General features: G+C 46.6%; 2 protein-coding genes across 7 annotated transcripts in view; one reads left to right on the forward strand and one right to left on the reverse strand.

The window, feature by feature from the left end:
• LOC137562550 (basement membrane-specific heparan sulfate proteoglycan core protein-like) overlaps window positions 1-8,262 on the reverse strand; it is a 77,217-nt gene extending 68,955 nt beyond the window's left edge. For all 5 annotated transcript variants that reach the window (XM_068273997.1, XM_068273999.1, XM_068273998.1 and 2 more), the window contains exon 1: window positions 8,221-8,262. In XM_068273997.1, coding sequence (XP_068130098.1) covers window positions 8,221-8,224 — 4 coding nt within the window. In that variant the 5' untranslated portion in view covers window positions 8,225-8,262. The remainder of the gene's footprint in view (window positions 1-8,220) is intronic.
• A 1,659-nt stretch (window positions 8,263-9,921) lies between these two features.
• Window positions 9,922-17,247, forward strand: part of LOC137562551 (uncharacterized) — a 44,925-nt gene continuing 37,599 nt past the window's right edge. For both annotated transcript variants that reach the window (XM_068274003.1, XM_068274004.1), the window contains exon 1: window positions 9,922-10,009. In XM_068274003.1, the coding sequence (XP_068130104.1) occupies window positions 9,976-10,009 (34 nt within the window). In that variant the 5' untranslated portion in view covers window positions 9,922-9,975. The remainder of the gene's footprint in view (window positions 10,010-17,247) is intronic.

Here is a 17,247-nt window from a genome sequence, read left to right on the forward strand (position 1 = left end):
ATAACAGCAGCAGCAGCAGCAGCAGCAGGTGTATGTGTGTGTGCCAGTCGTCACTTCATGTATCCCTCTCGCCGACAACAGGGGCCATGAATTCGCCTTCCACCCAAGCCTGGTTCATTTTGAGAAACGTCAGTCTGTCCACAGACTTGTGAGACAGACGAGATCGCTTCTCAGTGACGACTCCACCGGCTGCACTGAAGCAACGCTCTGACAGTACGTTGGAAGGGGGGCAGGAGAGCACTTCCAGGGCGTACTGCGCAAGCTCGCTCCAGATCGGCAGGTGCTTGACCCAATACTCCATGGAATCAACAGGGGCCACGCTGTCAAGCCCGCTGAAGGACCCCATGTAGTCAGCCACCATGCGGGTCAAGCGCTGCCTGTGACTGGAGAAGAATGCTGCTGCACGCACCTCCTCTCTAGTCCTTGGCAGCTCTACACTCATGTAGAGCTCTTGGGTCAGAGACAGCAGGTCTGTGGTGCGCGAGCGCTTGCTGCTGGTGGATGCAGGCACCTGCTGCTGCCTCTGTGCTGGCTGGACAGTGGGGGTGGATGGCTCAGGGAAGGCTTCCTGCAAGCGCTCAACAAGGGACAGCTGCAAATCCCTCATTTGTTGCGCACGGTCTCCTCCTGCAGGCAGGAACTGGCTGAGCTTCCCCTTCAGAAGTGGGTCCAGCATCATGCAGATCCAGATGTCCTTCCTCTGCTTCATCTGGATCACCCTTGGGTCCTTGTGCAGGCACCTCAGCATGTGCGCTGCCATTGGGAACAGCCTGACCACGTCTGTTGGCACATCATCGGCAGCCCCAGAGCCGACATTGCTGTCCTCCTCTGCCTCCTCCACCTCATCCTCTCTCCACCCCCGCACCAGTCCAGCTGCGCTCTGCTGCTCCCCCTCATCAGCAGCAAGGTCAGGGACCTCCACCAACTCCTCCTCCTCAGAGGTGGCCTGTGAAGCTGCCTGCAGCTCCTGCTGGTCCAAGGCTGCCGCTCCCTCTTCCAGCAGTGCATACAGGGCCCTGTCCAGCACACACACCAAGGGGACCCACTCGCACACCATTGCATGGTCCCTGCTCACCATGTTGGTGGCCTGCAGGAAGGGTGCCAGGACTGAGCACACCTGCTGCATGTGCCCCCAGTCCTCCGTGGAGATGATGGACGGGAGGTTGGTGGCGGCACGCCCAGTTGCAGTGAGGGATGCAACTGTTGCTCATGCAACGTACTGGCTGACAGCCTGCCTCTGTTCAACCAGACGCTCCAACATCGCCAGGATGGAGTTCCAGCGAGTTGAAACATCGAGCATGAGCCGGTGCTGTGGCAGGTGCAGCTTCTTCTGCACCTCTTCCAGGCTCGCTACGGCTGCAGGCGAGTGCCGGAAGTGATGCACAACCTTCCTTGCCGCCTCAAGGAGTCGGTCCATCCCCTGGTAGGTCCGCAGGAACTTTTGGACTACCAGGTTCAGGACGTGCGCCAGGCAGGGGATGTGGGTCAGGTCTCCCCTGCTGATGGCAGCAACCAGGTTTGCCCCATTGTCGGACACCACCTCTCCGACTCTGAGGCCTCTGGGGGTCAGCCAATTCCTCTCCTGCTTTCAGAGTTTGGCCAGGATGTGGTTCGCCATCAGTTTGGTCTTCCCCAGGCTGACCAATTCCAGCAGCGCTTGGCAGTGGCGGGGCTTCACGCTGCTGCTAAGGCGGGGGGTTTGGGCTGGTGTGGCGGAAGATGGAAGTGGATCAGAGGAACCTGCTGCTGTTCCGCTGACCCTGCATGGTTGCACCACCCACTGCGTTGTTGGTGCTGCTGCTGCTCTGACAGTGCCCGATGCTGCTCCCCCCTCCTCACCCCCTTCCACCAAGCTGACCCAATGCGTGGTGAAGGACAGATAGCGGCCTGTCCCAAACCGGCTGCTCCACGAGTCCATGGTGACGTGGACCCGTTGACCCACCGCGTGCTCCAGCCCTCTCCCCACATTGGCCATCACAGAGCAGTGAAGTGTAGGGATGGCCGTGCGTGCAAAATAATGTCGGCTGGGGATTGGCCAATCGGGGGCTGCACACATCAGGAGCGCACGCATGTCGCTCCCCTCCTGCACAAGGGAATAAGGCAGGAGTTGGGAACACATGGCCTGTGCCAGCAAGCCGTTCAGCTGGCGCACGCGACGGCTGCTGGGAGGCAGAACCCTGAACACCCCCTGGAAGGTGTCGCTGAGCAGGGTGTGGCGAGGTCTTTTGCTGGCACGGGAAGCAGTGGAGGGAGCAGAGGAGGCCACTGAGGACTGGCTGCCAGAACAGGCCTCAGTGTCGGTGACAGGAGTTGCAGAGGGAGGAGGAGCAGTGCGTTGCTGACGCACTCCTGCTGCCGACGGCTTCGCAGTAGTGGCGGGTCTGCCACTGCCACTGCCAGCTTCCTTCAACTTCACGAACTCCTCATGCTCGTGAAAGTGTTTCCCTGCAAGGTGGTTGACCAGAGAGGTGGTGCCAAATGCAGAGGGCTCCTTCCTTCTGCTGAGCTGCTTGCGGCACTGGTTTGCAGGTGGCATACTTGCACTCCAAATATGGAAGGGTGAAAAAATTCCATATTGGGGAGGTGAAGTTGCCCCTTCGGCTGGAAGGTGCTGCTGCCGCTGGTCTCCCTGTGGTGGTTGGGGGGGGGTTCTTGGTGTGGCTGGTGGTGGCACTGGCAGAACTTGTCTCCTGATCAGCACGCTGTGTGGCCTGCATACCACGCCCACTTGTGATCCTGCCCATGCCTGCGATGCTGATCCTTCTAGCAAGGCCCGCAGATGCATCCTCCTCCTCCTCAGAGCTGATGACATCCCCACTCCTAGGACCTGGCAACCAGTCTTTGTCCTTCACAGTGTCATCATCATCCTCCCCCTCCACAAACATGTCCTGCTGGGATCCCCCAAACTACCCTTCTGCATGCATGGGCGGATGGACAGTCACCACTGTCTGACTGTCCAAAGCATCATCCCCCAAAGTGCCCATGAGCATTCCTTCCTCCTCCAATTCTGCCGCAACAGCACTCCATAACCCCGCTGTGCTTGGGGATAAGAAGGTGCTCAATGACAGGGTGCTGGTGTCGCCCGCTGGGGCTGGAGAACTGCACTCCTCCTCCTCCCCAGGCAGTGCTGGTCGGCTGCTGCTGCTCTTGCGAACAGGAGTGGTGGCGGGGTTGGAGGACTCGGTTCCATAGCTAATGGTGGCCTGCTCATCCACCATCAGTTCCACCACAGCGTCTGCGTCCTTCTCCTCAATAGGACGGCTACGACCTGGTGGTGGGAGGAACATCTGGGCCACACGCTGCTGCTGCTGTTGCTGTGTCTCTGCAGCGTGACTCCCAGCTGTTGGGCGGCCAAGGCGTCCACGGCCAGTGGCTAATGGCGGAATAGCCACTGGTGCAGACGCAGAATTGCGCTTGGTGGTGGTGGCGCGGCTGCTACGCCCACGACCTCCTCTCTTGGCGATGCCCTTGCTGCCCCTGCCCAGAATGTGGCTGCCAGTGCCAGACATTGTATATTTTTAATATTATACAAATGAAAAAAAAACTTATGTATGTAAAGGCGGGTGGGACAAGTGGGGTACTTTAATGGGGTGGGACTGGTGGTGGTGGGTGTGTGAGGTGACGGACACGTGTACTCTACAGCAGAGATCGGTGTAGCGCTAACGAGAGAGTGCGCACTGCGCACACAAAGACCCTAGCTGACGCTGACTGACGGTGTCCCTATACACAGACTACAGTACAAGTCAGCAAATACACAATAGAAGTAATATGTAAACAATAGGACGGGTGTAGCACTAACGAGAGGGTGCGGATAGCACAGACGTGCACTGCGCACACAAAGACCCTAGGTAACGCGGTGACGGACGGTACCTATACACAGACTAGAGTACAGTACACTACAGTACTACTAACTAAACAATAGAAGAATCTAGCTAAATAATACAACAGGTGTGACTAGATTACAGAGAGCAGATACAGCAGGACAGGTATAGCAGTAAAGCTGGGCCTTGCTAACTATAAAATAGTACAATATATATCTAACACAGAAGTAGTACAGTAAGGACAGGTGATAGCACAGGTGAGGCGAGGTAACTAGAGACTAGAGCAAGAGCACAGAGCAGGGCAGGCACAGGGCCTAGCTGCTGGCTGCAGGCCTGCAGCAGCAGCACCAGTGACAGACTCTCCCTCCCTAGTCCCTAATCACACAACCTAAACTGCCTAAAATACAATCTATCTACAATACAAAGCAATACAGTTGAAGATGTGTTGGAGTGTAAAAACGCTAGGTTTAGAACAATAGCAATGCACTTGCACACAGACAAAAAGCACTGGAGCAGTCTCTCAGTACAATCAGTCAGTAAGTCGCAAGCAGGACGAGTGAGGCAAGATGGCGTCCGCTATTTATAGAGGGGGGCTTGGCCAGGCTCCCCCTCTGTGATTGGCTACAGTCAGAGGGCTTGGAGCCCTCTGATTCGCTTGTGAGGACTTGAGGTGACGTCTGTCGTGACGCTATCCAAGCTCGTGACGCTATCCAAGCGTCACGAGCCTAGGATATCTCCGGATAGCTGCTTACTATCCGAGTGCTATCGGATAGCACAGCCCGGATAGTTAATACTATTCGAGCTCGGTATTCGAGCTCGAATAGTGAAAAAAGAGCTAGGATATCCGAGTAACTCGGATATCCTAGCTCAGATGAGCATCACTGGCGGTTAGCGTGACTCATGGTAGCAGCCAGCAGGCCTGTGCAGAGCATAGCGCACAGCAGGCATTTTCACTCACCTCCTGGGGCATCCAGATGCCGGCAGCCAATCTCCTTCCAGTCCACTGAGTGTTTCCATCCCTCGGGTGAGATCCAGGGCCAGATTTGTACTTCCAAGTGCCCTAGGCCAGCTGTCACCAACCGCCCCTCCCCCCCCCCATCAAATTCTGTCCAACCCTCCGAGTAGCAATAACTGGTTTGAATGGGCTCCCCTCCATTTTGCTGCTCTGCCCCTCATTTGGCAAAGAAGCAGTGCATGCCCAAAGCATTCCTGGCCTCGGCTGCTGTGCACATCTGGGCAGGAGTGCGAAATTGCAAGGAGCGTGAGTAAATAGAGCATGTGCTGCTTCTTTGTCCTCTGTGCGACTGGCTACAGTCAGAGCCACAAACAGGTGACAGGGCAGCGCTATTAAAAGAAGCCCATCCAAAACAGAGAACATGTGAGTAGAAGATCTAAAACTACACATGCTGACATAGATGTGCTTTAAACAGTGACAATATAGTGCTTAGGGCAAGGCAATGAAGGACAGATGAGTCAGTAGGAAGTTTTGAAGTTATTGAAACAGAATGATAACATTTATTAGCTAACTGTAAATAAAAACAGTGAGCCTTTTGTTTCTTCAGACTTTGTATATGTTTGTAGACTTTATACTAACAAGATGTTAGAGCACACAACTATATATACATTCAGCATAAGAAGGAGATACTTAGTTTGTTTTGCAAATATAAATAAATATAATATAATTGCCATCCTGTTTCACTGATAGCTAGCTAGCAAAGTACAATGCTCTTCTAAAATGAGTCAGGAAAGAGTTAAACTGTAGCACAGAGAATGCTGTGGTCATTCCCTAGGAAAAAACAAACAAACCATAAATTTAACAGGTCTCAGGTCTTTAAGAGCTGACCAGACCAGTAATAAATCTGACAGCGCAGAGGGAGAAGATTCCTGTTTATGATTCTGAATTTGTGCATGAAAAAAACTTACAGAACTCAAGAGTTCTGCTACTAAACCCAGGCTGGCACTTCTCACAGCAGCTTGTATGTCCCCACCATCATACATACGACATAATCATCAGGTGACAACACATACTGACTGTCCTCAAACACACTCTACACAAGTTAGAGAGATGCAGGGATCTCTGGAATTCAGGCAGACCAGAGAAAAGCAGGGGAGATGATTTACTTTGACATGTGACCTCTTATCTCTCAAAGTCCAGCGCCGTGCTGATATTTAACGCCATAGGCCATGACCTTTGGGGCCTTCCCAGAAATCCAGCCCTGGTGAGATCACCATTTGTTGACATGACGACAGATGGCAAATTCACTACAAGGTCACAGCGCCACCTGGAGGACCAAGGGAGAACTGCAGCGCTGGATCCCAGGGAGGTGAGTAAGTGCTGAGGCTGTTGCAGATCTCTCTGCAGTGTGATTTTTTCCAGGTTTAATGCTAGGTACACACCATACAATTTCCTGTCAGATTTACCTGCCAGATCGATTATTTCCAACATGTCCAATCAGAATTTCGACCGATTTGCTGCTCGATTTTCCAATCGAATTCCATTCACTTCCGTGGAAATCGATTGGAAAATCAATCAGAAATCGGTCAAAATTCAGATCGGACATGTTGAAACTATTCGATCTGGCAGGTAAATGTGCCAGAAAATTGTATGGTGTGTATCTAGCATTAGGGTCTAAAGAATTGCACCGTTTTTAGACCCTAAAATCCAGAAAGAATCAGACCACCAGGGGGGTTAATACATGGTCTTGGAGGTCCACCTGTGGTATCACGGGACTGTCAAACAGTTTGGAGATTGTCTGATCTTATTCCATTCTGCTGAAGTGATGCAAGCCTCGAAGGATAACCCACTGCTGTATGGATGAGTCCACCTGCACCTGTCCTCCTTCTATGGTGGCAATGGATGCTTCCTGTCTTCCTTAAGTATCCTCCTTTGGGCAGCACTCCACCTCAGCTGTTGCAACTGCCATGTAAGGTCTCTCTCTCGTCTGGGGTACGAAGTTGAGTTCACCCTTCCCCGTCTTCCACAGCCTGACTGCAAATTCTCCATCTGAGACCTTTTGTCAGAAATCTTCTTCCGTTGTTTTGTGGGTCCCCATGCACATAATACACTGCCCCCATAAGACCTTAGGTGTAACCATGGTTACATGGCCAGCTCTTGACATTTTCTATTTGCCCCAGGACAGCAAGAGCTAGACAAGTTGGCAGAAAAACATCTGTGTTCATCATGAGGGATTGTCCTGCTGATTTCACCACTCCTAATCCCCCTTTTAGACGAACAATATTCCACTCTATTTTTATCAAACTATAGTGATTAACCAGTTCCACACCACATGTTACTTCCCCTTAAAAACCAGAGCAATTGTCACATCACGCTTCTCTCATTCATTTGCCAATGACTTTATCACCACGTTTGACACCAAAATGATCAATACATTTATTTTATTTTCACTACAAGCAAAGGCTTTCTTTGGCAGGTACTTTTTGCTTAGAATTCTTTAATTTTATCTGCATTTTAAAGTTAATAATACTAAAAAAAAATAAAAACATAATTATTTCTCAGTTTTTAGCCATTATATTTTTAAAAAATAAAATGTGCTACGAAAGATAAAAACAACACGTTTTATTTGCCCATTTATCTAAATTGTGTCCCTAGTACAATTTATCTCAACAATATTTTATTTAGAAATAAAGGTATATTTTTTTTTGTGTGTTTTTTTTTTTTTTTTAAATACTAGATCAATAATTACAAGCCCTAATTTGCAAAAGTAATAGTGACATACCCTAATGACATACATATTTTTACATAATTGAGTTAGACATCTTTTTTTTTTCAAAATCTATTAAAGGGCACATCCAAGGGGAAAAAGACGTTCCTCCAGCCCCTGGAAGCCGATATGTTCCTCACCACAGCTCTGATGTCCCGGGTCTCCTCCGTTGCAGATGCTGACCTCGCCGACCTAGCGTGCAGTTGGGCTCCAGTGGCTGGGAGCGTGCTGCGCAGGTGCAGTAGTTTTGCGCCTGCACAGAACGCTTGAGGCAAAGTGAGCGCAATCGCGAGCAGCACCACTGCGCGTGCACCCAGGCACAGAAGATGCCAGGGTGCCAGGTCGGCATCTGCAACAGAGGAGACCCCGGGACACCAGGGCTGTGGCGAGGTACATATCGGCTGCCAGGGGCTGGAAGAAGCCCTGGGTAAGTAGAACTTTTTTTGTCTTTTTTCTTTGGACCTTCCCTTTAAGAAGTTTGAAATTTATGAGATGGGTCATGTGTGACTTTAAGCAACTTGTTGGCTAAAATAATCCCATAAAGAAGCACAAGGAGGGACAGATATCATCTTTGCCTGATTCAATAGCCTCCCTTTAAGCACCTTTGCATATTCTTCGCTTATATTAGTGTTGTGTTATTGTTTTACATATATGTTTGTTAAATGCACTTCACTTACGCATACTGACGAATGTTTTCACGGCTTATAGTACTGATTTCTGGACAAAAGAGAAAAATGTAAGCTCAAATTCATGCAATGACTTATAATATATATATATATATATATATATATATATATATATATATATATATATATATATATATATATATACACCTCTACTTATGTTTGTTTCTGTATTACAAAGTGTCTTTTATGAGAAGCATGCAGGATACAAGCTGCAAAGTCATTGTTGGAACTCTGACACGCCCTTATCTCTGTCTATCATATGCTGCCTGTAAGAGTGTATTTCTACGATGTATTTAAAACTTGTGCCATAGTAAAATGTAGGAAGTGAATACATTACTTGGTGCGGCATGTTTTCTTTTTCCAGCGCTGAAGCTCAGTAATTGGACCCCAACAGAGAAGCTGATTGTAGGGGCCGCTGGTGCTCCTTACACCAAGCAAGGAAACACAGTGACCTTTCAAGGTGACAGTTATGTATCATTAAAGGGGACTTCCTGCTTGCCAAGGGTGAAATCACAGAGAGCAGCTGTATTGGTTAAATTGCAGTGGTAGGGCTCATGCAGCAAGAGAATAAAAGCTTTCAAACTGCTTCCATGCTTGGAAAAGGCGTTTAGGGCGCAGAAATCCCAAGGCAATCAAAAGGCAAAATTTAAAACTTTGCAAATGTGATCAAATAATAAAATGCATCAGCTGCATCAAAGGAAAAATGACAAGAAAGACCTCCTAAGCAGAGCAACTGTAGAGCAAGAAATCTGATTGGTCTACCCAGATCTTTGTGGTCCAATGAAGACCTTAACTCCAGGAAAGAAAAAGTATTTTCTCACCTTCACTGCTGATTGCTCCAGATATACCACAGTGTACCTGTTGCACAACAACATGAACTTCCCGAGAAAATAGAGCAGTACCTAGCTGAAGTAAACAGCAATCTGAGAGAATCATACAAACAATGGCGCCGAGTATACTGGTAGCACCACACAATCTATTCTCAAGAAATTGTCTTCCAATCTACAGCAAAATACAATCCAGAACACAATGGAGCTACAGAAAGAATGAATCAGACTCTATGTGAAAGTGAAAGGATTATGCTGAGAAGCAGATATGAAGGCCACCTATTGGGGAGAAGCTATCACAACAGCATGTTATCTTCAGAACCGCCTACCAGGATAGGCAACTGAGAAAACGCCATATGAATTCTGAAACAAAAACAAGACATATTAAATACACAGTCAGAATCTTTCAAAGTAGTCTCTGCGCACGTTCCAAAAGAAAAACACACAAAGTAGGACGCTTGTGCTGAAGAAGGATATCCTTCAAGCTTATACAGTGGTTGCAGGGATCTGAAATCCACTCTTGTGAGTATAGCTCCATATACTTACAACTACGATACTGCACCATTGGGTTCCTAGTCTCTCTTTTTGCCTAGGTATTCCTGAGTACGAAGCTACTACAAGGAGCACTGAAATCTCCATCTCAGATTATATCGGAGTATTGAGAGCCCCTCTCTCTGAAATACTAATTGATAATAATATTGAGAGTTCGAAGCTACCTCTTTCATTATTAATAAATAATATATTACAATAACACTCTTTGCTCAACATCTGTATTTTTTTTTTACTACTTCCTATTTTTACCATGTGAGACGTTATTTCTCTTTCCTCAAAAGGAAAAAAAAATACATCTCAGACAGGATATAGCAGCGATCACACGCTCCCCGCTCTGTGGTGTAACTTCTGCTCTGTATGAGGAGACATGAGGCTACTGATCTTACTCTTCTGTTTTCAAGGTACGTAAATAAATCAGCAACTCTGTATTATAGGGTGGATAGTATTATACTTACTGTATATGTAAGATATGTTATATGTTCAGTTTACCCCAAGCATATGCTTCGGTCAAGAGAGCCCTAGCTTTGTGGTGATGGTGGTGGTTGGGGAAGCACTATTAGTTTCCCTGGGGGAGGTGAGGGTGCAGCCACAGCAGCTTTTTGGTGCCCCCAGGATGTCTCAGAATTACTGATTTTCAGACAATGGGACCCCAAATGATGGAAATATAACTGCTGCCTCTCCATGATCCCTGGTGTCTTTCATCCTTAAAGAAAACCTGAACTGAAAATTAAAAGTCAAAATAAGCATACACAAGTCATACTTACCTTCCATGTAGTCTACTCCTCAGTGTCTTTCTCCTCTCCTGCGTCCTGTTTGTTCACTGCGATCAAGAGAATTTCCCTCCTCCATTTTGAAAATGGCCATTACCCATAACAGCTTTCTGATCAGCAAACAGTTAAACTGTAACATTGCCCACTTGAGCCATAGGGAAACATGGACATTACCTGGTACATCAGTTTTCCTCTCAGCTATAACTGACAGCAACTGATATTTTACTGACAGCAACTGATATATTTCAGATCTGACAAAATATTGTCAGAACTGGAAGGGATTATTGTCAGAAGAAAATGGTGAGCTTCTGAGATGAACTGATGGCAAGGTAACTATGTAATGTTCATTTACAGTTACCTCATGTATTTATTTTAGGGATGCTCATTCGGATTCCGCGGAAATGCAATTTCCGAAATTCCGATCGGAAATTGCATTTCCGCATCGGAATTCGGAAATCGGTAATGCAAGTGCGTTAGGCGGATTTCCGCCGGAAATCGCGGAAATTTCCGCCGGAAATCGCGGAAATTCCGCCCGACTTTAACATTGATTTTCTCAAAAACTATAAGGTCTTTTTTAAAACTTTTTTTGCATCTTGTTCACAAGATTCAGTTTAATAACCCCTGAAAATTTGGTGTTTCTAGGACTTACGGGGGCTTTGCTATTAACTGCTAAAGTCGGTGGATTTTTACTGTAATGTAAAATGCAGAAAATCTGCTTCTGCCTATTTTCTGCATTCACATTACAGGAAAAATCCGCCGACTTTAACGGTTAATAGCAAATCCCCCGTACTTCCTAGAAACACCAAATTTTTAGGGTTTATTAAACAGAATCTTCTGAACAAGATGCAAAAAAAAGTTTTCAAAAAGACCTTATGGTTTTTGAGAAAATCGATGTTAAAGTCGGGCGGAATTTCCGCGATTTCCGGCGGAAATTCCGCATTGGAATGCGGAAATTGGTAGCGGAAAGCGGAATCGGTATTTGGCAATGGCGGAATGCGGAATTACCGCGGAATCGAAAATTGGAATTTCCGACCATCCCTAATTTATTTTAAATATTTTTACTCAGTACAGGTTCCCTTTAAGACTACAGCCATTTCTGATCAGTCCTCCTGCCCTAAACATAATATTTTCCTTATACTATTATTTATATTTATGTTTATAGCAGTGGGATTATCTATTCTGTAGCAGTACAGAGTACATAGTCATGTCACTGATTGTTCTCAGAGGGGTTCACAATCCAGCCCCTACCATAATCATAGTATATTGTCCAATCATATCATTATGTATTTATAAAGCAGCACTTTACAGAGTACATAGTCATGTAACTGACTGTCCTCAGAGGAGTTCACAATCTAATCCCTACCATAGTCATACTCTAATGTCCTTGCATAATATTATTATGTATTTATATAGCACTGACATCTCCTGAAGCACTTTACAGAGCACATAGTCATGTCACTGACTGTCCTCAGAGGAGCTCACAAACCAATCGCTGCCATAATTATAGCATATTGTCCTACCATATTATTATGTATTTATATAGCACTGACATCTTTCACAGCACTTTATACAGTGCAGAGTCATGTCACTGACTGTCCTCAGAGGAGCTCACAATCTAATCCTACCATAGCCCTAGTCTAATATCCTACCATAGTATCATTATGTAGTTATACAGTATATCACTGACAGCTCCTGCAGTACTTTACAGAGTGCATAGTCATGTCACTGACTATCCTCAAAGGAGCTGACAATCGATTCCCTACCATATTCATAGTCTTTTGTCATACCATATTATTATTATTATTATTATTATTATTATTATTATTATTATTATTATGTATTTATATAGCAGTGACATCTTCTGCAGCACGTTACAGAGTACATAGCCATGTCACTGACTGTCCTCAGAGGAGCTCACACTCTAATCCTACCATAGTCATAGTCTAATGTCCTACCATATTATTATTATGTATTTATTCTCATTGGACTGCTGTAATGTAAAAAGTAAGTTTATTTTTATATTGTTTTAATATGTCTTGGCATATTGTTAAAAAAATTTTTGGAAATTCCAATAAAAAATATTGAAAATTATTATGTATTTATATAGCATAGTAATATATATATTTACTAGCCGACCCGCGGCGTAGCATACGCCGCATAAGAAGGTAGAGGGCAGGAAGGGGGTATTGGGCACAGCGGCGGGGAGGGGGGTTGGACCCCCCTCAACTGGGTCCCCCATGTGCGCTCCCCCTCCTGCTTAAGCACAGTAGCAGCCGCCACTATTAGTAAGAGGCAGCGGGCGGGGATGACTCACCTCTTCCGTGTCCCATTGTGCGTTCCACTGTCGTCACTTCCTGCAATGCCGCACACTGTATTGGTATAATTTGCCTTTTTAAAACAGAAAGAATTCTGCAATAATTCAGCTATAAGTGAACATTTATGGTTACCCACAAATAGCCTATAACTTTAATTTTTACACAGCCATATCAAACCCACATGTCACAGTCTGTTTCAGACTTTTGGTCCTCATCAGTACAGAGCAGGGATTGATAAGGCTGTATGAGATAGGGTTTGGACCAGTTCAACAAAGTAACCAAGCAGCTCAGGGTGACCCAAACCACTCGGAATGTATAGGGGGATAAAAGGGACCAAAAAGACCTTATACTAAAAAAAAATCAAAGCTTGGTGTAATTTGCCTTCTTAAAACAGAAGAAAATCTGCAATAATTCAGCTAAAAGTTAACATTTGTGATTACCCACAATGCACCGCTACTGAATATGCAAATTATTCCTTTTCACCCTTGGTAAGTCAAGCAAGCCTATAGCTTTAAGTTTTACACAGTCATATCAAACCCACATGTGACAGCAGGGGAGCCTCTAGGCATAGGCAGTACAGGCCATTGCCTGGAGTGACATTGATCCTGGGGGCGCCATGTTGCTGAATTAAGCCACGGCCCCTAGCCAAAGCCACACTCCCTTACTAAGCCCCGCCCCACAGGTGTTATATTAATTGCTTCTGCTGCATCTGCTTAGCGTAAGTTGCAGGCAGCTCTGCCACTGTGTCCTTCTGTGCCTTGTACATCCCCCCCCCCTTGTGCCTCCTTCTGTCCCTTTTTTGTCTCCTTCTGTTTCCTTGTGCCTTCTTCAGTCCCTTGTGCCATGTCTGACCCCCTGTTTGTCCTTCTGTCTCCCTTTATGCCTCCTGTCTCCCTTTGTGCCTCCTTCAGTCCCCTGTGCCTCCTTCTGTCCCCTTGTGCCCTTCTTTGTCCCCCTGTGCTATTTCTGCCCCCCTGTTCCTCCTTCATCCTACTCTGCCTCCTTCTGTCTCCCATTGTGCCTCATTCTGTCTCCATGTGCCCTTTCAGTCCCAATGTGCCACTTCTGTCCCCTGCGCCTTCCTCTGTCCCCTGTGCCTTATTCTGTCTCCCTGTGACTCTGTCTGTCCCCCTCTACCTCTTTCTGTCTCCCTGTGCCTCCTTACATCCCCCTTTGCCTTCTTCTGTCACCCTTTTGTGGCTCCTTCTGTTCCCCTTTGTTCCTCCTACTGTCTCCCTGTGCCTCCTTCTGGCCCCTTTGCGCTTTTTTCTGTTCCCCATTGTGCCTCCTTCTGTCCCCTGTGTGCCTCCTTCAGTCCCCCTGTGCCTCCATCTTTCCTCCTGTGCCTCCTTTTGTCCCCCTTTGTGCCTCAATCTGTCCCCCATTGTGCCTCCCTCTGCCCCCCTTTGTGCCTCCTTCTGTCCCCCTATGTGCCTCCTGCAGTCCCCCTCTGCCTCCCAATGTCCTGTTTTGTGCCTCCTTCTGGCCCTCATGCCTTCTTCTGTCCCCCTGTACTGCCCGCTGCCCCTCTGTGGACCTCCTTCTGTCCTCCTTTGTGTCTCATTCTGTCCCCCATTGTGCCTCCTTTTGTTGCCCATTGTGCCTCCTTGTGTCTCCCTGTGTGCCTCCTTCCGTTCCCTTGTGCCTCCTTCTGTTCTCCTTTGTGACTTCTTCTGACCCTCATGCCTCCTTCTGTCCCCCTGTGCCTCCCCATATCACCCTGTGTGCCTTATTCAGTCCCCCTGGGTCCCTTTCTGTCCCACTTTGTGCCTCGTGAAAGTGGAGCCCTGTCTATGCGTATTATTGTGTATTTTCTAGTGAAACGCTGCCGCATTTACGTGTATTTTTCTGGTGAAACACTGCCACAATAAGTGTAATTTCTGGTGAAACGCTGCTGCATTACGATAATTTTCTGGTGAAACGCTACTGCAATACGATCATTTTCTGATGAAACGTTTCCGCAATACGCGTACATTTTGGTGAAACGCTGCCACATTACAATTAATTTCATGAGGTGGCGCCACCTGGGGGATGGGGGGGGGGGCACAGGTTTTCTCACCTGGAGTTACCAAATGGCTATAGGCACCCCTGTGTGACAGCCTATTTCAGCCATTTGCTTATCATCAGTACATAGCAGGGATTGATAAGGCTGTATGAGATAGGGCGTGGACCAGTACAACAGAGTAACCAAGCAGCTCAGGGAGATCCAAACTAATAAGAATGTATAGGAGGATAAAAGAGACCAAAAAGCCCTCCTACTAAAAAAGCAAAGCTTGGTGTAATTTTCCTTCTTAAAACAGAAGCAAATCTGCAATAATTCAGTTATAAGTGAATATTTGTGGTTACCCACAATGCACTGCTACTGAATATGCAAATTATCCCTCTTTGCCCTTGGTTTGATAGGACACTACTTCTTCTTCTTGCTTGGACCAGCCCCTTCTTCTTGCTTGGACCGGCCCTGGGGGCAGGGCGCTACTTCTTCTTCTTGCTTGAAGGTTGAGGCACTTACTCTATTATATAGATAGCAGTGGCATCTTCTGCAGAACTTTACAAAGTACATAGTCATGTCACTAACTGTCCTCGGAGGAGCTCACAGTCTAATAGTCATAGTCTAATGTCCTACCATATTATCATTATGTATTTATATAGCGCCACTGACATCTTCTGCAGCCCTTTATAGAATAGTTAGAAGTTATGTGACTGGCATTGATAGTGTTCCTTTAACCACATTTAAAATCTGCCAGCAATCTTCTGCTCACTATTTAATTGAACCTAAATTGAGAATAAACTAATAAGACGAATTGTAAGTGTAGTAGACATGATAAATATTTAGTAGTATAAAAAAAAAATCTCATATACAGTATTTATTTTTAGTTTCATAGCTTAATTTTTAAGATTGCACCAGACACTGCTACTGTATAGAATCCACACTCTGTGGAAACACAATGGAAGCTGATGCTTAGCCACAAGGCAGCACCTGCTATTTAACTGGGTAATGCCCAGTGGTGTTGATCCAGGGATTTTATCTGATTGCAATCTGGAGTCGGGAAGGATTTTTTTCCCTTTTGGGGCTAATTGGACCATGCCTTGTAAGGGTTTTTTTTTTCCACCTTCCTCTGGATCAACAGGGATATGTGAGGGAGCAGGCTGGTGTTGTACTTTGTTCTCTGGTTGAACTCGATGGACATATGTCTTTTTTCAACCCAAATAACTATGTAACTGGTGTGCAGGGTTAAAGGGATACTGTAGGGGGGTCGAGGGAAAATGAGTTGAACTTACCCGGGGCTTCTAATGGTCCCCCGCAGGCATCCTGTGCCCGCGCAGCCGCTCACTGATGCTCCGGCCCGCCTCTGGTTCACTTCTGTAATTTCTGTGAAGACGTGTATCCAGGAGCACCCACACTAACGCTCAGTGGTAAATAAGTGTGTGCCTAGATCCTCACCCTTGTACCACAGGGTCAATGCAATCAAAGTAGTCCACAAAGGATCGGCACGACACAATATGTGTATCAAGTAGCTCTTAAACCTTTATTGCATATTTAAAGGTTGACAGGCAGCCTGTCAACCTTTAAATATGCAATAAAGGTTTAAGAGCTACTTGATACACATATTGTGTCGTGCCGATCCTTTGTGGACTACTTCTGTAATTTCTGACTTTAAAGTCAGAAAACCCCTGCGCCTGCATTGCCGTGTCCTCACTTCCCCTGATGTCACCAGGAGCCTACTGCACAGGCACAGACCATACTGGGCTTGTGCTATACACTCCTGGTGACATCAGCGGGAACGAGGACATGGCAACGCAGGCGCAGGGGTTTTCTGACTTTAAAGTCGAAAATTCCAGAAGTGAACCAGAGGCGGGCCGGAGCATCAGTGAGTGGCTGCACGGGCACAGGATGTCTGCGGGGGATCATTACAAGCCACGGGTAAGTTCAACTCATTTTCCCCCGACCCTCCTACAGTATTCCTTTAAAGCGGGCCTAAACTCAGAATTCCCTCTCTGCTCTAAAAGACACGCAAGAGTATAACATCCTTTAAAGGAAAACATGTATTTGTTACAGCTGATACAAATCCTGAAATACATCTGCACTATTTTTACTTCCTGATTCATGGAAGCAGACATATTTTTAGCATCCCGTGCTTTCAAATGAGATTATCAGCCATTTCTGCCATGACAGTCATGTCACACTGCAGAGAGATTAAATGACAGTGGTGATTAGTCACAGATGAGGGGAAGATTAGACAGGCTAACCTCTCTAAATGCATACAGGGTGCATTTCTTTATGTTCTCCGTCTGCAGTGCCCTGTGCAAGAGTTCTGGTCCATTTTAAGCCAGTCACCAAATGTAAAGACACAGTAATGTGTTCTGACCTGCAATCTCCCCTATACTACAAGGAGACTTTCAGTTTCACATAGTGAAATGATATCAGCAGCAGCAGGGGCAGCATGTGACTCCACACTCTGCATTTTATGCTGAGAAAAGAAGAAGTAATGACCCTTTGAAATTTTTGCAGCAAAACCTCATTATCTCGCCTCTCTCTATCAGCTATCAGCCTTT

This window comes from Hyperolius riggenbachi, chromosome 3 (assembly GCF_040937935.1).
Source record: "Hyperolius riggenbachi isolate aHypRig1 chromosome 3, aHypRig1.pri, whole genome shotgun sequence".
NCBI lineage: Eukaryota > Metazoa > Chordata > Amphibia > Anura > Hyperoliidae > Hyperolius > Hyperolius riggenbachi.